The sequence below is a fragment of the Platalea leucorodia genome, assembly GCF_965183815.1.
Source record: "Platalea leucorodia genome assembly, chromosome: 2".
In the NCBI taxonomy this organism is placed as follows: domain Eukaryota; kingdom Metazoa; phylum Chordata; class Aves; order Pelecaniformes; family Threskiornithidae; genus Platalea; species Platalea leucorodia.
This window is the reverse complement of record NC_138824.1, coordinates 16,962,901-16,987,694: the sequence shown is the minus strand read 5'-3', so window position 1 is coordinate 16,987,694 and position 24,794 is coordinate 16,962,901. Positions and strand designations below refer to the sequence as shown.

Sequence of the window (24,794 nt, the reverse complement as noted above, 5' to 3'; positions counted from 1 at the left end):
CTAAATGCCTAGGTTTATGCAGCAGAGATGAGCCTTCAGTTGATCAGAATCATTCTATTGATTAGACTCAATTCATTTGCCCACATATGGCTATCCTGTCCTCCTTCTGATTCTCCATGGTGACTGAGATATCTTTGGAACTGGCAGATAGGACTCAAGGCTGATAGGACACTTTCTGGACCTGTAGCTGGAGGCCAGGCAGCATGGCCTGGGGCATCTCAAGTGGCACCAGATCCTATGTGAAGGAAAATGGGTCAGGTTCTGTTGTCTGTATTCTTTTTGATGGCAAAATCTTGGAAAAATCTGGATTATATTTGAGTTAATGGCTCAATATTAATAGTGTCCTTTAATCAGTAGCCCCCTTTGTTTATTTTTTCTCCCTTTGAGCCAGTGATTGCCATGAAGCTGCTAGATGGAGGTGGCCGAAGAGAGAGCAAGGCAGAGGGATGAAGGAGAGCTGAGACTGCTGTGCCAGGAGGGCAGGATGCAGCCCAGCAGCTGCCAGGACCTGCACTGCTGCTTCTCAGTGCCTTGGAGCAGCCCTGATCTAATGACAGAGCCTCAGACCCTCTGGAGGACTGGAGACCATGGCATTCCTGAACCCGACCTGAGGAAGGGTTCTCCTCCTTTGGGTCATATTTCCTGCACAAGGGAGGAGGGTGACTTCTGGCACTGATCTTCAAAAGGATAGGGAGAAGATACAGAGAGTGAGAAACGAGTGTTTCAGGAGAAGAGAGAAAAGCAAAAGAAAAAGTGTGTGAGGGACAGCTACGATAGATACGTGAAGATGGTCATAGCAGTCATGCAGTGGTTACCCCCTTGGAATACGACAACAGAGTAAGCAACTGCGGAGAGAGCAGACCGATACCCTGAGATTTCTTTCTCAGCCACCTGAATTCTAGTCAACTCTCTCTGCTGTAGCATTTTCGCATCTAGTTTTCTTTTTTGTAATTTTATATCAGTGGTATTCTATGACAGGCATCAGGCAAAGTCATAGTCTACTCTTCACCTCATCTGACCAAGTTTTCTTTGAGCAAAGCATTCCCTTGCCAAGGACAAGGCTTGGAAGTGGTGAGAGGATGTGTGATTCCCTCCAGCGTGGCTGCTGGCCACATGCCCTTGGTGGGTCATGCCGCTCCACGGCCATGCTGCTTGGCAGCTACATTGCTCATGCTGCTCGATTGTGAATCCTCTCAGTGGGGATCCTCGGTAGTTACTGACACTGGACAAGACATCTGAAAGGACTTGGGGGTCTCGTTGCCAAGTGGAAACCTGGCTTAGGCAATTAAGAACGGGATCTGTGGACTGACATTCCTAACTGCAGCGATGGGCTGTTTACTGAAGGTGAAAAATAAATGTAATGCATTAAAGAGACAAGGGAGAATGTAAGAGGGGTAACACTGGAAGACAGTAAAATATCCCAGGACAGCACTGGCACTGCTCACAGTCCTGAACGAAGAGAGGATGAAGACGAGCTCCTGGAAAAACAGACATACATAGTAGAACAAAATAGACAGCATCCTTCACACTCAGTCTCCCAATCTGTTCAGCCTTTAATATGTTACTTTATGAAAAATCAAGACAAACACTTTTTTTCTCTTCAAAAAAAAAAAAAAAAACAAACCAAAAAACCAAACAACCCAGAAGTTGCTTTTAAAATTCAGCTGTAAAAATAAGTCTGAGAGGGAGCTCCCAGCTTTACTCAAACAGGATAAAAACCAGACCACTCACTATTCTGGCCACAGAAACACAAACAGTTCACAGTAACTCATGAATGAGCTCAACATGCCAGTAAAACAAGGATATAAAGTAAGTTTAGTCACAGTGATTCATTTTACTGTTATGTGTCTTTTTCTCTAAGACCCCTGCACACTTTGTAGTCTTTGTGCCTTAGGGGTAAGCATCATCTTATTTTCACCTCTGCCTGCGCTGTCAAGGTCTGTATAAGAACTGGTCGGCCTCAGCCTAGATTAGAGTCAGTGGAAAGATAGAGGCTCTTGCTGCTGTGATTCAGCAGTTTGATGTTTTAATGTCTACTTTAAGACAAACTCATTCACTCTCATTGGTTATTTCCCTCCATAAAGGGTGTCTAGAGTATTTGAGGTAAGAAATTCATATCTATATTGTTGGTACCTCAACTGAAGCTAATGCCTGCTTTGCTACTTCATAGATGTCTGTTTCACATAGGATGGATATCAACTCAGTAGTGCTTTTGTTTGGTTGTCCTTTGCTGCAGTTGTTGAGGGTTGGTCATTGTTTGACAGCATTAGGCTCCACACTGCACCCACACTCCTCCTCGTGAGGGCCCTGGAGCCCTGGGGGCTGAGAGAAGCAGCAGTCATGGAGGCTTTGGTGAAATGTAAGTCATCGGAACATGACCCCTCATGGGCCTGTCAAAATCACAAGGGCATTAGAAGCTATGATTAATCAAAGTTTGATCTGATTTGCAGTCTGGGCTCTGGCATGGAGCTGTTACACTGGTGGCAATACTATGGATTTGGAGACGACTGCAGCGTCTAGTGTGGCCAAGGAGAATGACCACTGCAGAAGAGACTTGCTACAACTTTGCACCTACAGACGTGCCTGCTCCTGTCGACATTTGGCTTTTATTCAAACAGTACCTGCTAGCCTTTCCCTGGCGTGCCACTGACAGGCTGGCTGATGAAAACCAAGGTTGCTGGGTACCAAGCACACTGTATCTATCACATCAGTCAGAAAGACTGTCCTTTATACTTTACTGCTCCCTGGTATCTCATCCCTTGACCTACCCAGAGAACAAACCCTATCACTAAATGGTTCCCTAACCTCTCAGAACGGGACTAGTACTAAAATACATAGTGAATAATCATGACAATACTTCGACAGCTTTGAGTCCCTCCTAAGGACTTAAAAGCACTTCACAAATGTGCAGGGACTCAGACTGTCTCCAATAAGGTCCTACATCCTGCAGTAAGAAATGAACTGCCTTATTCTGTTTTCCAGCTGACATCCCTAATGATCAGAAAACAACTCAAGCTCTGTCAATATTATAAGAACGTTTGTTGTTTTATTCTTTTTGGTGGGTACAAAAACCACAGTTTCTTACACAGAACAAGATTATAAATAATATCTGTAACATGAGTGACCCGTAGTCTCTTTTGATTCTACACTGCAGACTGATGACGTACTCTAAACATTTTATCATTTTGTTTCTTGTATTAGACAGATGCAAATCTGTGGAACACGGAATGATGGAACAGAATGAAGGTAACAGCAAACAAGAGGATGACCAACAACTTTTATAAAAAAAAAGTCTCTGAATTTTATTACAGTGATGGCATTTTATATCAATTATTGCAATGAATTGTTCCCTAAGATGGTTAGAAAAAAGAATTGTGTTGTCCTCTACCGAATTTACATCAGTTAAAAAGCAAGCATGTTTCAATATTCCTCTTTTTTCAAAGAAAATGTAAATAATTTCTTTATTTTTTCACAGGATTTACATATTTATTATTTTCTTATCACAGTTTAGTGATTAATTTCTACAGCTGAACAGCTGAGTATTCTTCCATTGTATATATTGATGTTCTGGAGACACAGGTTAGCATGTTCATTGACTTCTATAGCTATTTTTCTCTCTTTGTCAAGACAAAGACCAAAATGTTGTCCTTTCTGAGCATGTTCTTCACAGTTTAATGCGCTAAATTGGCAAGTCTTATTAGTTTTAAGTCCACTCAAGTGAAATTTGTTGCTGTTAATACACCCTTCCCAGCCCCCTCCCCCCAACAAAACTAAATTATGAATTTTCCTGATATAAAATCTGAGTTTGGGTTTCCGAGCTGAGCTCATGCACACATTGTTGCTGATGATGTCTGGCGCATTTGGACGTACTTCCCTTTCTCAGCCAAATTATTAGTTCATCAATGACACTCCCATGTCGTTACAGTCTGTGCTGTGTTCCCATCAGTCACCAACACAGTTTGATTAAGGCACTCAATTATTTTTTTGGTTTTTATGGTAGGTCCGATGCAATTACAGCCAATCCTGAACTTTGTCTAATTGCAGTTCCAGTATGCACGGCCTTCGGGCAGTCGGGAGTCAATACGCGTCCGTTTTCTCCCACACTCCCTGTGATGGATAATCTGGCTTTGTTTCTTATGGCTTCAGAAAAGGTAAGCTATGTTTGAAAAAAAAGGAGAAAAGAGGAAAGTGTTACAATGTTTCTGTCCTTCAACAAACCAGGACACAGCAAACACCAAAATATTAAATTTTAGACATCTGCATTTTTTCACGTTAACATTAAACATAATAATAGTAATCATCATAAATAGAATACATAGCATTTAAGTATACTAGGGGAAAAAAGACTAGCAATTCTGAGGGTAAATTTCATTACAATAAATCATTATTGATTTAAATATAAAATCCAAATTTGATCAAGAAGTTAACAGAAGAGGCAATACCTTAATCTGAACTGCTTCAAACTACATTTATATACAGTGAAATGAGAATCAAGACCTTTTATGAACCTGAAAGCATTAGCATCTGTCAATAAAGTCATGCAAAGGTGTTTATAGGCTTAGACCTTCAACTAGGAATGTCAAGCTAAAAGATAACTACTGGAAATTGTTTATAAATTGCAATAGCTATATCAGGTATCTTTGTGATAATTCCATGGATCAAATCTAAAGAAATTATTACTTTGTTTCACAATGCACATATTTAGTATCAGTAAATCGGAGAACTGGCCTCAAATCTCTTTTCATATATATATTTTCCTACAATTAAAGAAGGTGGGAACTTTCAAAGGAAATGTAGTTTATTGAGAGAATATACAATTTTCTATAGTTTTCTACATTAGGTCTAAATTTTCCACAAGAAGGTTTAGATTTTTGTTACCTCAAAATCTTTACTTTCAGGTAAATCAGAATAAAATATCTTGTTTAGGGACTAACTGACTCAAGCAAAAAATTTGTACTTGTTAAAAAAAAAAGAGATTTGTAGTTATGCCATCTAAAAAATCAGTAACCTAGTCTAAAAGAACTCTTTCATGTGATGATAGAAAAAGCCAAGATGACTAGACTAAATGATTTCCAGATGACTAAAATTAGGGGAGTGTCTAAGGTCAACCAATGCAGCAAGGACACCTGTAACAACAGGCACCCAAACTACACTGTGTTGAAACACATTTCAAAGATACCAAGTTAAGATATTAATTAGTGGGGAAATCTGATTTCTAGTCAGCAGAAGCTATAGTCTATGCAACTAACTCATGTAATTGGTGTGCAGGGATGCAATCTGAAATACCAATTGGAAAAAGAGAGATGAGGGTGCATTCACATAGGAGCAAAGGGATGACAAACATCATAAAATCATTTTATTTGCCTTATAACTGATCTCTACATTTAGAACTTTGTCCCTCTGAGCCCAGTTTCTCCTTCTGAGGTAGCAGTGAAATCCTGAGCTGATGTTTGATATGCTGAAGTTAATTCTATATATATGAGTGTGTGCGTACAGGGATGAGGGAGATTCCTCCAAAACGTTTCCACTGCTTCTGAGCGCACTTCTATGAAAATGCACCAGTCTAATATTGCATTGTTATCAGCAGCTCCTTCAAAAAAGAGTTCTTGAAAGTACAGCTGCTGTTGTGGCATACTTGGAGCTTGGATATAAAAGGAACTTTCCAAAACAAGTAGCCTAAAAACCTCAGCCCTCACAAGCAGCCAAATTCAGGAAAAGGCCTCAGCTCACAGAGGGCGTTATGGCATTCCCCCTACGCTGAAAAACCTCGGCTTTGATAATCATCAATTGCAATGTCCAAAGTCACCCTTTGAAAAGTTGCCCTACTGCCACAGTACTCTGTGACAGGGACTGTTACCAAACATATTTTGACCTAATTGAACAGCTAGATATAAAAAGAGAGGTAATAAGGGAGTGGGGACCTGGGCCCATACAGTACAAAAAACCTCAACTACTCCCCAGCAGCAAATAAAAATCTACACATTTGCAAAGCACAGACACAATGCAATGTGGTGTAGCTCCACATAGTGCATGTCCAGAGTCCCACTGCAAATGGATGTCGAGGACTGGTACTGCCTGCAGAAATACACAGAACATGTTTTGGTCAATGGCAAGAAAAAACAAAGGTGCTTTAGTTTTGGGGAGGAATGAGAGTCCAAACCAGATTAGACTGCAAACTTGGGTGGGAAAGGGACAGCTTACTCCACATGTGCTAAATTTCCCAGAAAGTCGTCATTACGTACCAGCATCTCTCCATCACTTTGATCAGCTATCTGTTCATGGCCATTCAGGGTTTGCCAGTGGGAAATCTGAGAGAGAACTCAGATTTATATTGGATATATGACTTATGCATAACTGTGGTTTTGCAGCTCAGTCTATATAGCTTTCTGGCCATTGACAACACACTCAGGACAGAAAGACAGTAAAAAGGGATCCACCAAAGAAAAAAAAAAATCAAATGAGAATAACAAACAATTTCTCAGCAGCCTTCCACAGAATAACAGAAAAAGCTGCAATAAAACAGCTCCTCTCTTCTGACGGCAGAGATTAACAACAACTCAGCAACGCACCATAGAAACAACCCAGACAGTTAACAAAGCCAGGAGGAGCAGGTCAAACTTGTACTCGGGAAGGTGCCATAAAGCCAAGTAACCAGGTAAGCTTCTGTGTTATATTTTAAGTTACGCTATAGGTAATAAGCCAGGCTGATACTCTGCTTAACTGTGCTGTTACAATTTCACATTTATGGCCTGGCTGCAGAAACAGTTTCAGGAGGGGCTGGGATGAGAGGGAAAAGTCTTGGTATTTACTGTGAATATTACCCAAATTGTGAAAGTCTCTGTGTGGTAAGTGTATGCAGTTAATAGTGATGATGTATTTTCAAATTTGTCATTAGTTTTGATTAAATTAGTTGCGCAATTAATCGTGAAAAAACTGACTGCCCTGTTCCTATTGGGAAATGGGAATTTAGGAAACTGATATCCTCAGTCTATATAATACAAATGTCCTAGCCTGTGTAGGTTCCTTTGTTGTTCAGGCTCCTCTAGTACCTGGGTCGCATGGAGGTGTCTTTGGCACAAATACTTAAGATCAACTTTTAAGGAATTTTTCTATCTTGAATATGAAATTGGAAGTGTACAAGTCAAAATAAGCGCATTACACATTTACTGAGCCATCCTGTAGCACTTCACCTTTTTTGTAATTAATTTCATCATTTTAAATTGCTTTTTGTAGTTTTGTAATTGATTTCTTTAATTATAAATAACAGCATGGAATGGGAGAGCAAGAGAAGGCAGCTGAACTGGAAGCTGGTTCGTGAGCTTCACGGCCCACCAAGAAGGCCGTGGAGAGGCAGTGGTGGCTGGCTGGATACTGGCACAATCCCCTCTGGGTCTGGGGTGAAGAACTCGGTAGGGCTTTTCCCTAGAGCAGCTGGAGAGAAGGCTGTTAGGCTTCACACTGTTCTCACGGCATCAGCTCAGTGTACTAAGGGCTTACTACTGATACACAAGAAGGGAAAACTGCTGCCCAGGGGAAGAGGAAGGGATTGTTCCCGCCTTAAAGCAAACCCTTCCCTGCCCTTGGCAGATGCAATAGCCTGTCATCCCTTCGGAATGTCTTTATCACACACATACAGATTAGTTCTTTATCACTCAGAGTAGTCCTTTATCATATAGACTGGTTCACGCATACAGACTAGTCCTATATTTTCATTTTCTGCTGCCTCACAGGCAGGTGAATTTCCCTGAGGCAACTCACTTTTGACTGGATTAAACTAAAAGAAAAAAAATGGTCATGAATATTAATTGTCAAGCGGGTTATTTAAGCTATTTTATATTAGTTTAAAACATATACTATTAAAACTATTTGATGTTAGCTTAAAAAGTCAGTGTGTTGGTTACTCATGCAGGTTAGAACCACCAAGCATCTTTCCGTATTAGCAAGTTTTAGTCCCAATATGATCCCTTTACTCCTTGGATAAATAAACATATCAAAGGTTTTGAAATGCGTAAGACAGACATGTGTCTGCAGAAATACGTGTAACCAGCATTGTGGGCTCTGTACTGCTGCCGGCTAACCGGGGTTTATGACTAGCATGTGTGCGAACAGATGGCATAGGCAGCCGGTACAGAGCACGGCACGCAGGTAACCCCTCGCTGCCTGTGCGGCTAGGGATGGCCAAGCATGGCCAGGAGAGGATGACTGGACCTTGGCAGTCTTCCACATATAAGCATAAGAGTTTTTATAAGAAGTTCACATGCTGAAATTTCTCAGGTAAATATTACGGCAAATAAGTAGAATAAAGAATTTCAGAAGTCTATAAATCTTTGCTCGAAATTCTAGTTATTTCTATTTTTTTGTGAGTTTTAAATGTCTGCACCCTAAAATGTTTTTAAGAGATTATCAGAAGTTTTGACTGACCCAAACATGAATTTTCAATGAAATAAAATGCAATGTGGGCATTTTTTTATCTATTTTTCCCTATAAGAATTCATCTCTGTGTTGCAACAAGTCCCACAAAAATCCAGACTTTAGAGAAAGGCACTTATGATCATTCCTTAAAAAATAAAACTCAGTTAGCCCTGATTTTTATTTCAAGAAAACAGTAAGGCTAAAATAAATTCTACAAGTATAATCCATTGCTGCACTGGAATAACAGAGCTGGGTGGCAACTCAGGGGATTGTCAAGTCATGCTATGTTTAGCACGCTAAGCCAGTTTGGGTCAGGTCAGTATTTGAATGAAAGCTTTGGTTTTTTGTTTGCTTTCTTTACGCCTATGTTTTGGATGCATTGCACCCTGTAAACTTAATAAGGAATATGATTTCTGGGACTCTTACTTTTATACCAGTCTGGGGACACTCTCAGTTGTGGGCACATCACTAAAGAATTTAAAGGAAAAAGATCTCTTCATTTGTATTTTGCACAATTACTTGCACAGGATTATTTCTTTTTAAGACCCTTATTACTGACAACAGGCAGTGAATTTGGGAGATTAGTATTAGCATCTGGAAGTCCTGATTGCCAGTTCACAGTAATGAACACTGGCCTATACTCTTGCAGTCACCCTGACACCTACTATGCCTCACATTTTCACTAGTGAAGAAAGTGCACAGCTAAGTGTTTTTGTTTTACACAGGGAAATTAGGCAGCTCTGTTACAATTAAAATATACCCAGGGTCATGACTTCTTGTACAACAGGGAACAAAAGAAAACTACACAGTGACAGTATGTTTGGGATAGTTTCCCAGCCAGCGTACACCAAGCCCCCTCCCTCGCCCCTCCAGAACCCACCTATTCCTTGCAGCGCTCCAGCTATCATGCTCAAACACCATTCTCTGCTCACTCTGTGTTTGCTCTGTACTGTATGGTTCGGTACTGTACCGGCTGTGCCTTTAGACTGTAAGCTCCTCGGGACAGGGACCTGTTATGTGTTTGGCACACTTCACCTATTGTACAGCGCCGTGTACTCCAGCGCTATATAAATAATAAATAAAAAATAATAATTGTATATCCAGTTGTTTCCTCCAAAAATTTTTTCTAGGTGGCAACATAAAAATTATATTCCTCATCTCCTTTCCCTAAATTTTTGTTTCTTACTTCCACTGTAGAGATGGCTCAGTGATTTCAGGAAAATGTACCTCAAGCTTTTTGTTAACACAGGAGACATGTGGCTTGCTATTTGCAAGGGCAAGGGACCTCTAGGTAACACGAAAGGGCAGGGTCCTAGCTGCACCTTCACTTATAAAGCAGCCAGTACAGCTTGGCAGCTATGTGAAAGTTATATTTAGAAGTTCAATTTGCTGCTACGTGCCATTTCCAAAGGTCAGAGAGTTGATTTGACTAATGATTAGTTGGCAAGATACTCACTGCATGGATGAGAACAAGTACATTAGTAAACCATCCCTGCATGCCTACTCAGGGGAACTATGCAGGATGCAGCTTGACAGCATCAGTGGTTCAGTCTCTGAAATCACTGCGTGAACAATCTAAAATACACTAGTCCTGAGCTAGGTAAGGGGGTATGTTACTGAAAGCTGAGGACGATAATCGAGGTCTATTCACTGATTAGTGACTTTTTGGGGTTGTTATAGTGGGCAAAGGTTGACCTGAAGCAGGATATTGTGAAAAAAATGCCACACAATTAGCATAAAACATGTACCAAGGGGAGGGTGAAGGAATAGGGTGGAGAGGAGGGAGAGAAGGTAAAACAACATTTAGACTTCTTGTAACAGTGCCTTGTCTTCCGTTAGGTTAACTATGGTTCAGTGACATTGCCTATCCTAAATCTTGATTATATCAAAGTCCCAGTTAGGGCCAACATCGAATAATAAAGGCTTACAGCAATTTGTCACTACTAGAGTGCAAACCTTTAGGAAAATAGACTGGCCAATCAACTAATTAAACATTGGCCCTCTGAATATATATTTTATGATTTCAAATAGTTGTCATCTCCCAACTGATTCGACAACATTGAGTTGTTAAAAATGTATTTTTTATGTTAAAAATTCCTTGCAATGCAGATGTCTATTAGCAACATAGAATAGTATACTGTACATCTGCAGCCAAAAAAACTGAACCACTTTGCACTGAAGTTTTCCAAAATATAAAGCTCTGTTCAGAAGCAAGCACCACTAGACAGACATGTCACAACACTGCGTTACAAGATGCATCACCCACTCACTGTAGTAGGCCCTAAGTCCTACCCCTAAATTTTAATACTTTCGGTTCCATATACGTTGTAACCTTCTCTATAAGTTGCTAAATTCTGGGTATTCTGCGAGGAAGTTGGGTTAAAAGTCTGTGCACTCTTTGCCACCTTCATTCGTTTCGCCTCTGCCCTGGACTTGTAACAGAACTCTATCAAAGCCACCAGCATTGCCAAGCCCAAGCCTCCAACCAGAATGTAGAAGACTCCAGCAACGTTGCTGAGACTCAAGGCACTCGTCTTGTCCTGGGGAAACAGAAGCGACACAGTTAACCCCGGCAACCAGACCGCCGGGAGCACAAGCTACACATTAAAACATCGGAAACAGAAATAGATAACAATGCTTAGCTGAAATTAAATGACAGTTGTTTACATAATTCTCACAAAATTTGACCTGTCTGGATCTATAAAATATATTGTAAGTGCCTAATTTTCCTGGTCGGCATAAAAAATATTATATTGCCAACATATCAGGATGTCATTGCTCGCTTACTGCAAAGCATTACTTCCACTAAGTAGAGAATTAAACAATGACATGTCTGGCTCTCTTCAGGGGATATTTTAGCACTGATACAAAACTGCATTTATATGAAGCTCTTTAAAAGCTTTGAAATCCAGAAATCCATTTACATCAGACTCTGCTTCATCTTTATGAAAACAGTAATTGTACTTGTGGTAGGCATTGCTGTTAATTTAAAAGATCCAGATTGAGTTTCTGATACTTAAATAACAGATGAAAATAACATGTGAGGCTTATGTTATTTCTTTGAACAAACACTTCCTTTGAAAGTGCACACTGTACCATACACATCATGATATATTTGCCTCTTACCGATTACTGTATTTTGTTTTTATTTTATTATAGATACAGTTCTGGAACATGCCCATGGACTACTAAGGCTCAGTAATAGTACAATTTTAAACAGCAGTTTCTGAAATCTTACACATTATTCATAATTTAGACAACAATGAGAACTTTCTTTAGCAAATTATTAAATATGCATCATTTTATAAATGATCACCTTCTTGGATGTACTGTAGTAAATAACTATTCTACATTTCTCTATACTTCACTGCTCAGTTATGAATCATATTTTTTGATTTGAAATGCATGTGCATTTTTAGTACAGTTCTCAAGGAACTCTCAGGATTGACTTCCATATACTACATTGTGCGCCTTAAGATACTTATAAAGCTTTATTCTTACGCAGACTATATAATCTTTACCTTAAGTAAGGACAGTACTTAACTTCCGATTGTAATCTCTATGAAATTTTAACTTATGAAGAAAGCAAAACATTTGGATGTTTAATTTAAAGAGGCACTATTTATTGTGTAATCAGTAGATTAGCACAGTTAACAATTCCCATGGACGTATAGAGGTGTTTGGGGCTTATAGCTGGCTTCTGCTTTGTCTGTCTCTTTTTAGCTGGCTAAGAGGACTCTGAATATCTTGGAGCTGACTGTGTTCCTCTGGTGGCAATTACTAACATGGTGCTTGCGAACAAGAAGGAGGCAGGATGAGAAAGACCTGACCTAATGTACGTGGTGGGTTTAGGCTTTCTCAGCTGTCATTTACAGGTACTCTGCCATCCTTGTAACCGCTTTTCACTCCTTTCTCCAGAGCACTTGCCAGAAAAAGCAATATGTGTTGGAAGTCTGTTTGTTTGTTTCCCAGGTTAATTTTACCTGCTACCCAGCAGGGTAACTCTCAGGACATGCAGGCAGCAAGCAGTCACTGCCCGTCACGCTAAAGCGTGCTTTTAGCTCTGGACAGCACAGGCTGGCATGGAGACAGGCACTGTGAAGAAATTTCAGACTCCCCGAATACAGGGCTGGCACTGACTGCGGTGCTTCCCAGCCATCAGAAAATACCCGCTTCTGTGTTTGTCCCCAAATAGAGAGAAATAGAGAAGGCTTCACTCCCTGCAGCTGTCAGGATTACTGTTTGGGAATGGACTAAGGTAAACACTGGAAGCTGTAGAAAGCTATTAATTATCGAAGCCTTTCACTTCAAAGCTCAAGTTAAGTCTTCCTTGGCTCCTCAAGGATCCAGGGACCTTCCCAAAGGGAGCCAGGCACAGCCACCCTGGGCAGCGATGAAAGGCAATCCTTCCCGCTAGCATTTCTCCTTTTCAGAAAACCGCTGAGGGAGGCCAGCTCCAAAAGGAGAAGGCGTGAAGGGACATTTCCTAAGCAGTCAATGAGGAAAGTCCACCCCCCCTAGGCAGGAAGGAAACAACTAAACCAACCTGCCTTCCCCAAACCCAAAACACTGCCTTGTAACTCTTGAACAGATGCCCTGCACATGTAGGATGATGTTTGATGATTTATACCACTGAAGACTTTAAAAAGCAATAGTGCTTCTTTAAATTAAAGTGTGACCCCCATCAAGATGGGGCGAAGCTGATTCGTTTTGTGTCTACAGCTGCTTATTTTATTTCTAAGTCATTTTGTTTATTACTTCCTTTACTGCTTTGTGAACACGATAGTAGGTCCCGAACTGCAGCGACTGACCTTACTTCCAGAGTCCTTGGGTCCACATTCACCTTTATCGTACCACCATTTGTTTTTCAGCTTGTCTAAGACGCCTGCCTCACTGAGTTTCAAAACGGCAAGGTTTACAGGAGTTCTTCACGTGGAAAATAACATAAATAACATTATATATGTTATTTTATGTTATTCAAGTAAAACTACATAGAATCGCATTGCAAAGTGACAGAGCAGAGGCCACAGTGGGTGCTATGTCATGTACTGTTGGCCCAGATTTAGAGACAGACATACGACCGGGACCTGCTCCATCGCTTTAGGTAACAGGCACATACTGCTGGGGAAGATTTGTAAATAAATAGTATGCAATTACTGTGAACCCAAAACTATTGGCTTCGATATATTAACAACATACCCTTCCGAGACATATATAATGCAACTGGATATAAAGAAACATATTCATTTGTGTTCCTTGCTGTCAATCTATTTTTAGTTTGTATGCATACAAACTAATAATATGACTTGGCTATAGCTATTTCATTTACTGCCCTCAAAATTATCCTGGCAAGAGAAAGGAGATGCTTCGTGCAGTTTGCTGACCATAACCACTTGGCACAGACCTGTAATCGGGAGGTCTGCATGCAGAGAACTCGGGGGAGAGCTGTGATGCCCTTGTCCTCAGCTAAGAAGAACATGACAGTCAATCTTTCATTTTCATTTCCTGTTTCAACATTATTTTCAAATTCAAAGTTTTTCTTTAAATCTCATTTATTCACATAAGTCTTTCAAGGCTTTCAGTCCCAGGCTGATGATAAATTACTACTTGGAATATCTTCTCTTACTAGTGGTATTTGCTGTGGGTGACGTAACAGGGTTTAATATTGAGATGAAACCTAATCTGATACCTCAAAGCCATGAACCGCTATGGGTTTACACTGAGGTTACTTAAACTCAGTGAATAATCTCAGACTATTATGGTAATGACCCACTTCATGTAGTTGTACCAGTTTATCTTCTAAAAACCTACGAAATTATTAACAGACTTATTTTATGTACTTTCCACTTTGAATCATTGACTGTCCAATTCTTAATGTGGTAGGCATATGGATATCTATTTATGTGCAGGTGTGCATGAAAATACAATATATACCAGAGAAGGAGGTAGATAAACAGAAATGGCATGTGATAGACAGCCTTTTGGTGATGTTATATGACATAGCACCTGAATCTGTGTGTGCCAGCAGATTCCTACAGGAAAATTAGTCTCTCATAAATACACCATAATCCATGCATTGCTAAAATGTTAACTCATGAATTCAAGGCTTAATAAACAAATAACCAGTGCAAGCATTAATTAGTATAGTGTAACTGAACCTACTAAAATAGTTACTGTGAAAGACACTCTATAACTGGAAATCTGGTTTAACTGGAAATCCCCAAATCCTTACGTATTAATATATTTGTGCATGTTTGTATATAAATATTTAACACACAAATAGCAGCTCCTGAACCTCGTACGCTACTCTTAGCTTTAGATCCTGTCTTTTCATACATTCTGATTACTCTTTGTATATATACATAAAGGGGGGGGATTCACTTAACTTCAGATTTTTCACCCATAAGTTATGCCCCAAGTTTAGGCCTCCCTGCAGTTAAGGGAAAAAGATAGGTACCTCCAAAAAGTGGGCTTAGATACCAGTTTTAACAAAGGATGGAGCATGCTGTTGAGATGCCCATCGCTTTTCATTTACTACTGAGGAAGCCTTGGCGCCTCGGAGAAATGACAATTTTTGACAGCTACAGCTGGGTGAGAGGATTCCCAGGTACTCGTAAGTGATCCCTTTAAGTAAAGAAAATGCTTCATCCACTTTCCAAATCCCAGATATTTAATTATATATAATACTCTGCTCCTAGAACAGAAAACACCTATTTCTTGATCTTTTCCAGTATTCAAACTTACAGTTTATCTTCAGGCTTCCTGGCAGCAGGTTGTGCAGGTTGGTAGTGGAATATGAGAGTCCCACAGCTGTGAAATGAGTGGGTAGCAGTTTGGGATGCTGGCAAGTTTCCTGTCAATATGATCCTCTGTTTGCTTCTAGTACAAGTGTGAAATAATTAGTATTATTTGGATAGCTGTCATCTGTAACATGTCATGCATTGGCACTGAGCCACATTTCAATGCTCCTAAATCCCAGCAGTGTAACGGGGCTGGTTATGACAAAGATAAGGGACATCCAGGTACTGTTCTCACATGGAAAATCAGAAGCCTGTGGAGCTGTTGCAGATTAAACCGATTAAAGTGATAATTAGGACTCAATATGAACTATCAAGACCAGCAGCAAGCTGGGACAAGTAAGAAAACAGATGTCTTCCACTCCTTTGCCTGTTTTTTTAGCACTAACAGTTTAGGTATATAAAGCCTGATAACAGGCAGGAATTTTTTCTTCTTTGAAGCTGTAGTTGCTTTAATGTCATCCTTTTTGCATTGTCTCTGTGAGGAAGCTCTCAGGTTTTCCTTTGGGAAAAGCAATCAATTTCATGCTTAAAATTGCCACGCTATCCTCAATATATAACTGAATGCAATGGCAATGGCCAGCATAGATGAGGCAATTCCCGCTTTTCACTGAAATACAGCCAGTGATGTGTCTGAGGCCAGGCCCTTGTTTCTTCTCTCTACTATTTTTGCTGAAACACTTTCTGAATCAAGGTGCTGCACAAGCTCCGGGAAACCTGTCCACTGCCCCTCACTTTCTCACCTGCCCTAGCGAGCCTGTGTGAATGAGACACGAAGTGTCCTTTGCACCCCACCTCAGACAGTCCTAGCTGTGATGAGGGAGAAGCCCTCCCAGCTAAATTTAAAATTAAATTTTAAAATATTTTAAATATATTTAAATTTAAATTTAAAAATATTTTACACTTTCAGAACAGGATTTTTGTCCCCTTTTAAATCAGCCAGCTGCGATGGGAAATGTACATGGTCCAATATGAGAAGCCCAGACTGAGGGGCTGCAGAGTGGAAAAGGAAGATTTTTGCTTACGCTTTTCAGAATAGCAACATATATACCTGTTTGCAATCACAGTCAGTGATTGCAGGTGTAGTGAATTTTCATGTATTTTAGGCTTTGTTTTGTTTGGTTTTTTTATTTTAGTAGGAGATTTTCAACAGCTCCCATGCGACGTGAATGCCCAGATCACCTTGGCTTTCAGGGCAAGTTGCTTATATAGGCGTCTTTCCTTTCTTTGAAAATATCCTCTCCAAATAAGCATCATTTTGAACCATGTCAGTCACAAACTCAGGAGACTACAACTTGTCACTACACTGCTTACACAATCAGTTGGTGAATAGTCCCACTGGTATTAAAGGGGACAGAAACTAAAAATCAGTATGGTCTGCTGTACATGAGCAAGAGCAATGTACTTAAGTCACATACAGAGGATAAATACAGCATTTAGAATTAAATTTCCCATCAAGTTCAGTCTTGTATACCTAATATTACAATGGAAAATGACTATAGATTTGGGTTTTTTCCAAGTTATTTAGTGATTCCTGAATTACTAGTGTTGGACTAAATTTTCAACTAGAGTAAACTGGCAGAGTTTGTGAAAATCGGTGCAGTTTTTCCAATGTACAGCTGCCGAGAATCTCCCTTGTTATATATAAACAGGATCCATCTGCCTCAAATTCATGTAAGCATAATATATGAGAAATAATAACTAAAATTACCCTTTATATATGGAGAAGAATTTGTCCCATGTAGCCACAGTGCAGAACTGTTGTGTGGCAGCACAGGAGACCCTGTTCTTCACCCACGTGCTGAAGTCAGTGGTGGCGCAGCCCGACCTGGGCACAGGGACACTGGTTTTCTACCTTTTCATCATGTTCTCAGCCCTTCTACCTCCTCTCTTGGCTTCTTACTCATTTCCTCCTATCCTGTCTTGCTCTTGGAAGGGCTGGTTTTTAAGAGCCTCGGGCTGGATCTTGTGCCAGCAGCATTAGCAAAATCACAGTGCTTTAAAATGGCATTAATGAAGTTCTGAGTTAGTTGTGTTCAGGACAACGAATGGGCAATTATAGCATTTAAATTACAATACTGAGTGATTCTGAAACCAATACAGAATTTTGGTAGACAGGGATTTCAAAAAAGCAATCACGAGTATGCTTTAGGAGCATTTTCATTACCCACTCGTGGCTGAGCCATTAATGAAATGTAAGGTCAGTCTCATCCGCTGAATTAAAAAAAAGGGCCACCGTGTTTTCTCGAGGGCTGCCAGCAGAGACTGGAGGAGAGCTCCATCAGCACAGCTTCCTTCCACTCACACTTTTATAAAAACAATGGAGCAGAGTGGCAGAAACTGTGTTTAAATACCTTCCCATGCATCACATGAAAGGATGGTGGTATACAGTTAAGATCTGAGGTAATACTTTCAAAAGCACTCAATCGACTTGGGGACCTCAGTTTTATCTTCAAACATGACTTAATTACTAAGGTCACTAAACCACAGGTGGTTCACACAGGGCAGCTCTCTGAACTGTCTTTCTGAATTTTGGAAGATCGTTCCTTAAAGGGATCAATAAATGGGGAGGCTAGAGATGACCTTTTAAGTGCACAGAATGGAGGTAGGAGAAATCTTATTTTACAGAGCAACACAAACCTTTGGAGAACTGCTGGGCTCTCATTAAACTCCCTGATTCCTGTAGTCCTCTGTACTATCACGAAGGGTTATTCTGGGTCTAGACTCTCATATTCTGACTAGTGAATCTCAAATAGTAACAGCACATTTATCAGTCAAGTCTCAGGTGCTGTATTTCTTTCAGGAGAAGAGGATGTTCTTATTCTTGTTCATAACAGTAGGAAGCCCTGTAATTTAGACTGGAGATGCTAATAAAGGTCAGGGTTTGTTCTTTTTAAATTCATACAATGAAAAGAAGTATTAGCTAGAGATGCTTAAAAGCTTAGTTCAGGACTTGTTGGTAGCTGTCAGGTTTACAACAACAGTGCATGATGTCCTGGTTATTCCACTAATGATCATTTGCTAGCATATAAAATTAAAATATTTAGAGCTCCATTAATTCAGTAGAAAGGGTCTTGTTGACTTTAATCGATCAGAACCTACAAGGCTGTTCCTGAACAAGAAAATGGATTTTGTAGATGATAAATGGCTAACTAACACTTTGAGGAGTCAGAGTAGCTGTAGTTTAAAAAACAAGTCCAGATGCTGCTGCAGTGCAGAATTTGAGAAGCATGGTAATGCCTGCTTATCTCCATGATGTGCCTGGTCCTACTGAACGTGGGCAGTGCGGGTGCATGATAGACCTGGGACTTCCCAGGAGCACGGGTACTGCCTACTCACTCAACTGTGCCTGGGAAAAAGTGTGCCAAGAAACAGGCCTGAGGTCAGATGAATGCTCCTGGTAGGCTGCATATAGTCCTAGGACCACAGGTTGAGCTCCATCATGTTCATCCTTTGCTAACACTGCCTTGCCCACCATATTTTCTATTGCATCCTGAACTGCCTGTGTCACCTATTGTTCATTTCCATTGGCAACGTGTTCCTTCCTCCCTCTTTCATTCACAGATCCTCCCTCTTTCTCCATGGACCACACTCCTTGCCTTTCTTTTCTACTTTTTTCCCCCACTCCTTTTTCTGTCACTTGCCATCACACCAAACTCGCCCCTTCAGCACTTCCAGACATTTCCCCGGTGAAGCTGGCCCGTCCCTCTACCATGAGCTGCTCCCCTTTTCCTGCTTCGTGACTCAAAGCACCAGTGGCTGGTAATCAGGGAAAGTAAGTTAAAAGCATCCTTAGTTTGCTACCTAGCTTTTATCTCACCTTCCAACGACAGCAGGTTTGTGAGGAGTGTATTCTAAGAAAATGGAGGTTTTTTAATGATGTGACTCCCTGCTTCTGACGTTTAAAAAATTAAATAAACACCCCTCCCTCAGTAATGCAGAAGTTCAGGCTTGGGTGGAGCATATAATAGTAGCAACATGGGTAATTTATGGTTCACTTGTCAACTTTCTTACAAGAAGTTGGTGTCTGTTCCACTTGCAGGTAAGTGCTATCAGGTCTAATATGCCTAAGCACTTTGGAAGAGAAAATAGAGACCATTTTTGAAACTGCGACTGCTGGCGAGTAGAGCGGTGGGGGGGAAATAGGTAGAGCAGCAGGATCGAAGGCAAAGTGAAGAGGATTAGGAGACCAGTTCTGGGTGAGTGCAGAACAGCCCAAGGGATGGTCCCTGAGGCCAGGACACAGCATGAAAGAGCAGGAGGACTAAAGGAGAGAAAATAGTAAGAAAAAATATATGTAGGCAACTGTAAAGAAAGCTACATAAACTGTGTATGACAAATCAGTCAAATTTAATCATCTATATCTGACTAGCTCTGTGCCTGCACAGTTACCTGTGCAGCATTCTCTTATATATTGTTCACACACAAGCACATAAATAAATATTATTACATACTGCCTGGCACAGAAGGGGTATTTTTAATGTCTTCATCCTCCCCCACTTCACCATCTTCCACTTCCACATCTTTGCTTCTTTTCAGCACAAGGCAGTTTCCCAAAAGGAAGCTGTGAGGAGGCAAGGAAGTAGTGGCACTGGCCATATGGAAGATATGGAAATGCAGGAAGAATAAAAAGCTGCCATCACCTCAGCCTAAAGTTCAGCCTAAAACTCCTGTCTGATAAATTCTGCCTAGGGAACCACCATGGATTTCAGTTTGCTGGTAAGGTATCAGGAAATGTCATTGTGAAGATATTTTAGCTGAAATTTGTCCTCCTATTTTGGATACTCATGTGAAAATTGCAATTTGTACCAGTATTGATTGTATCAATAGTGCATCCCTGAGCCTGGACCATGCATTAGCTTACTGCTAGGAGGCAGTCACACTGATTTTCACCCTCTTCCTCTACTGTCACTGAAAAATATTTTTATGGGTAGTAACATATAGTAGAAAAAAAGTCTGAGCTGGTATTTGCTCCTGAAGGTTTCAAACCGCTTGTTCACTAAAGCAAGCTTGGAAAAGGCTCATCACAATTTCAGAAGATGCAGGTTTCTGAAAACTGGTGATAGATCCCATAGCAGAGACTGTTTATGAGTTCCCCTTGGGGCACTTAAACAAATGCAAATATTTTTGCTTTGACAGTAATTGCATACACCTAGATTTCAACTGCAGGTACCAGCAGTGCTGTGCTACTGGTGAAGCTGTTTCGTCACAGGTAAAACCCCAGCAGATGCACCAATTACTTTACATACTGTTTACCCGCTTTTGGTGACATTGAGGCTAACCTTGGAGTCACCTCCCCCGCTGCCACATTCTCCTTTGTCGTACCACCATTTGTTTTTCAATTTGTCCAAGAGGCCTTGTTCATTCAGTTTTAAAACTGCGAGGTTAACAGCATTTCTTGAAACGATAAAACATATTTTGTAAGAAACTGCACAGCTGTTAAGATGTTAGAAGGAATGAGGACTTAAGCTGTTTATAAGCTTGATCCACACACTAAATAAACCTCTCATTTCCATATTTCAAAGCCCTTGGCAGCACAAATAATTGTGGTTACTTTCAAATGTGAAAAATGTATTTCCAGTGTAGAAATGACTTTCAGAATGGCTTGGATTTTAACAAGAAAATTCTATCAACCAACCAAAACTATTTTTGCAAAATGATGATAAAACTCTGCCTGGAATTATAAACGATTTACACAGATTTATTTGAATCTATATTTAGAATATGTTTAGTGTGGGCCCAGGTTGATTTTTCAAGCAGATGGGAAAATATATTCCCATATACTAAAGAGGCAAGATCCGGACGGCCTATGCTAGACGCTGCCAGTCACTGTGTTACATATAGTTTTGACATACAGCACTTCAGAGTGATCCCACACAAGCTATGGGCTAAGGCTCCAGAAACAGGCAGTGTGAGGCAGAGCTGAAGAGGAGTGCTAACAGCTTGCTCGCTGACCACGATGCTGTCTAGAGCCAGTCAATAGAAAACAGTGCACAAAGAGGTGCCAGGAGTCCTGCCCGTCCGAAGCTTCATCACCTGCTGTAGGCACATCCGTACATTTGGGATGCAGGCTCTGCAGTCCTGCTACTTTTGCACAGTAGCTAAGCCTCTACCTGGGGTCTAGCTTAGTGCCGTGACTCCAGGGACTGCCCTGCTATCCTGGGAGTGCACCCTGCCTCCCAGCCTGAAGGGCACCCGCGGTGTGGAGGAGGAAGGTGGAGGTGGAGGGCATCCTCTCTGGGGAAACCTGGGGACAGTGCAGCCAAGCAGAAGCTCAAGTGCTGGGAAGACAAAATCCAGCCCATTTGCTGGGTGCTGAGATACCAGCAGGTAGTTGGGATACCCTGAGGAATTTTCCCTGAAGGGTTTATACATGTTATGCTACCACTGAAAGCATAAATCCTTTTATGGATTTATGATGAATAAAGATGAATCCTGCATTACTAGCCCCACAGTGCCATAGGCACAACAGACTGAAAGGGGCTCCATGACACACAGTGCCCTGTATCTCATGTTTAGTGCTCTTTTTTCAGGTGATAGAAGTACCTGAGAGAGACTTTGGATCCGTGCAGGCAGAGGTGGGTTGCCGACATGAAGGCTAAAGCAGAGAATTGCCACTTCTGTATGAACTCAAGGCTGCTGGGACTGCAGTGAAACTCAGGCAAGAAAGGGACACAACTGGTCCGAGGATGGGGTTGCTTCTGCCCATGCTCAGAGGTTTTCCTTTAGGTGCCCAGAGAGCATTAAGACTGGATGGCAGAGGGTAGACAGTATACATTACCATACAAACCCAGATGTAAGGCACCTGGATTTATAGTAGGAACTACAGCCACTATATGGCATTTTAAAATCAGTTGATAACTACTCTGCCAAGGCATTTATGCAGCCTTCATCACCTCCTGAGGATCTTTTGTGCTTGTTCAAGTGTACAACTTCCTATCTTTATTACTAAGAGCCTAAACAGTCACATATCCTAATGGTACACAACTACATCAATATTTATTCATAATTCATAATAATAAACTTTTCCTCGTTTCATGTTCAGAGGTCCCCAGCGCATCCGTGCCTATCAGACATGTACACGGTTTCTGGTGGGTGTCTGTTCAGGCTTGTTTGCAGATGCGCAGAGTCCTATGGAGCAGTGGCCTCATATCCTCGAAGCACCATTCATCTCCAAAGAGAGAGAAGTATCTGTGAGGTGCCAGTAGTTTAACTACTGCTCTTTAGGGTCAATATGTGGTTGAGAAAGATGGAGTTTCTGTCTCTCTGAATTTGTTTAATGCTGTCAAGATCTGTCTGTCAGGGCTGAGTGGGATCTGGCAAGAGCTATGTCTGCCAATGGCATCTTCCCCTCCTCAATTATGAGAAGATCCAACACCTTCAAAGCACTCGGAGAAGGGCTGGGGAAGAGAGATCCTGTGGTGGCAGGGCTCCATCAGATCTTACGGCACCAGAAGCCACTGGGGCTTGTGATTCATCCTCTCTGGAGATGGCTGGTCTGGGGGTCCCTTCTGGTCTTAGAATGGAAACTTTTCTCTCACTCATTAGGAGAGATATGTTCCTGGCAAACAGGTATAGATCATGGTATTTCACAGCTTATGGAGCATTCCTTACAACATTGACACTGTTTGTGGGACAAATGTCAGCTTCAGGACATACCTTCACTGTCTAGTAACACCCTTTCATATAGCTCTTGCTGGAACTGAGACAGGTCTTTGCTGACTGGTCATGAAGTTTGGAAACTGCTTGTGTGTACATCTGACCTTATCTAGCTTCACTGTAGTTACATTTATACAAGATTTTCAATACAGATAAAAGTAATTGCTTGTCTGTCCCTGAAAGTGAAAATGAGAACTGTAGGCTGTAGTGGGAGACTGCTACTGCTCTCATCAGACTGCTCTTTCTGGTGAAAGCTTTAAGGGGAATTTAGCAGCCAGGCTGACAAATGTGGTTTTGCATAAGTGCTCTAATTATGGTTCACACTCCAGAGGGAGAGGAGCAATCAAAAAATTGGAATGAAATTGTTCATTTGTCCCTTTTGTTCTCGGAAGCAATTGCTTTTGAACCAGTCATATTTACTACAGATTTTTCCTACTCAGCTTTTAGTTACAAAGCCTATGCTTTTGGCCCATTTGCCCCATTCAGAAAGGTAACTGGGTGGCCAGCCTTGCCACTTTACAGCCAAATTTCCAGTACATTAAATGTTAATTTTACTTTTGTAAGGACATTGGGACTGAGCCATAGATGAAAGATGATCCTAGAAACTTTATTTCTTTGACACTGAGCAACATTACTTATTCTGAAAATGGCTTAGACATATAGCTTGAGCCTGCTGTCTACAGTCAATGTCAAAACTCCTCCTTTCAACAGGAACCAAACGAAGATCTAATTTAATGCTGCTGTGTCTAATTGTCACACTAGGTAGCAATAACATAAACAGCTGCTTTGACAGTGCTACAGATGTGGTCAGGAGTGATCACTCCCATGAAAAATGAAATGTATCTCGAAGAATATTACTAACTCTCAATTCAACGAGCCACTTAAGCACACTCTTATTTTAAAGCAGATGGGGAGCCCTATCAATCAGTCTATCTGTAAAAGCATCTTCATACTATTTCCTCTAAGCTGTAATCTCTCAAGTATGAACACTAAAGCTCATTGAATTAGACAAAGTCCTTATGCTAAAATCCTTAGAAATTTTTTTCCAATCTTTATCTTATCTCGGGTGAAGATGTCACTTGATAACTTACAACTTTTTTTTCAAGCTTTTCAAGTTAATGCCTACTCAGACCTTTTATCTGGATATTCTAAGATGAATAAAAAAAACCTAGGTGATTTTTTGGACAACTAATGTAAGTTTTCATGTTTAATTTCCATGTTGAAGGGAAAGAGCTTTCTCACTTGCCAAATGTTGGAATTTATCTTTCAAAGCATTAAAGATTATCAAGGAAAATTTTCCCACAGTCATTTAGAGAAGCTGCAGCTGGTTGATAGTAATCCTAGGGTAATAAATAAATAAATGAAACCCATTCATGAGAGGGTTATTTAGCAGGGTTATTAGCCATATCCATAGACAGTTTCACAGCACAATAGAGAAATGGAAATAAAAAGGATGAAGAAGTAAATGTGGATTTAAGCTCCAATCATTGCTCTGAAATTAAACTGTATTGTTTAGAAATGTAACACATTATTGTCCTCTCATGTCTAGTAGGCCATGTAAAACCAGGTTAGTTTCACACTGCTTTCTCTGTTGCTTTGTTATCCAGGTCCACCTCAACATGTGGAAATAAATAATTTCCTTCTGGTCAGCAAAACACAGAGAACCGTTGCTCAACACTGCTGTCTCCCACAGAAATGTTATAACTGAGATCCTGATAGGTGCAATGGTGACTACATTGAAAATTATATACCTGAGACCTCAGAGCTAGGTTAGATCACTCATACTCATCCTAGACAGTGCTTCATTCTGCCACAGAGGAAGGCATTTTGAAACTTGAGTATCCATGGCAGAAACTGTTCTTTCATCATTAAAAAACAGGACTGTATCCTCAATACCACACTTAGTCAAAACTCCCACTGAAGAAC

At 40.7% G+C, this 24,794-nt stretch overlaps 1 protein-coding gene across 2 annotated transcripts in view; it reads right to left on the bottom strand.

Moving 5' to 3' along the window:
• Positions 1–3,991: 3,991 nt before the first annotated feature.
• Positions 3,992–24,794, bottom strand: part of GRIA4 (glutamate ionotropic receptor AMPA type subunit 4) — a gene marked incomplete at both ends in the record, with an annotated part of 233,713 nt that continues 212,910 nt past the window's right edge. The window contains 3 exons of one of the 2 annotated variants that reach the window (XM_082336963.1): positions 3,992–4,156; positions 10,818–10,952; positions 20,492–20,606. In XM_082336963.1, the coding sequence (XP_082193089.1) occupies positions 3,992–4,156; positions 10,818–10,952; positions 20,492–20,606 (415 nt within the window). Of the gene's footprint in view, positions 4,157–10,817; positions 10,953–13,223; positions 13,339–20,491; positions 20,607–24,794 lie in introns of both variants that reach the window. The other variant, XM_082336962.1, reaches the window with a different exon arrangement.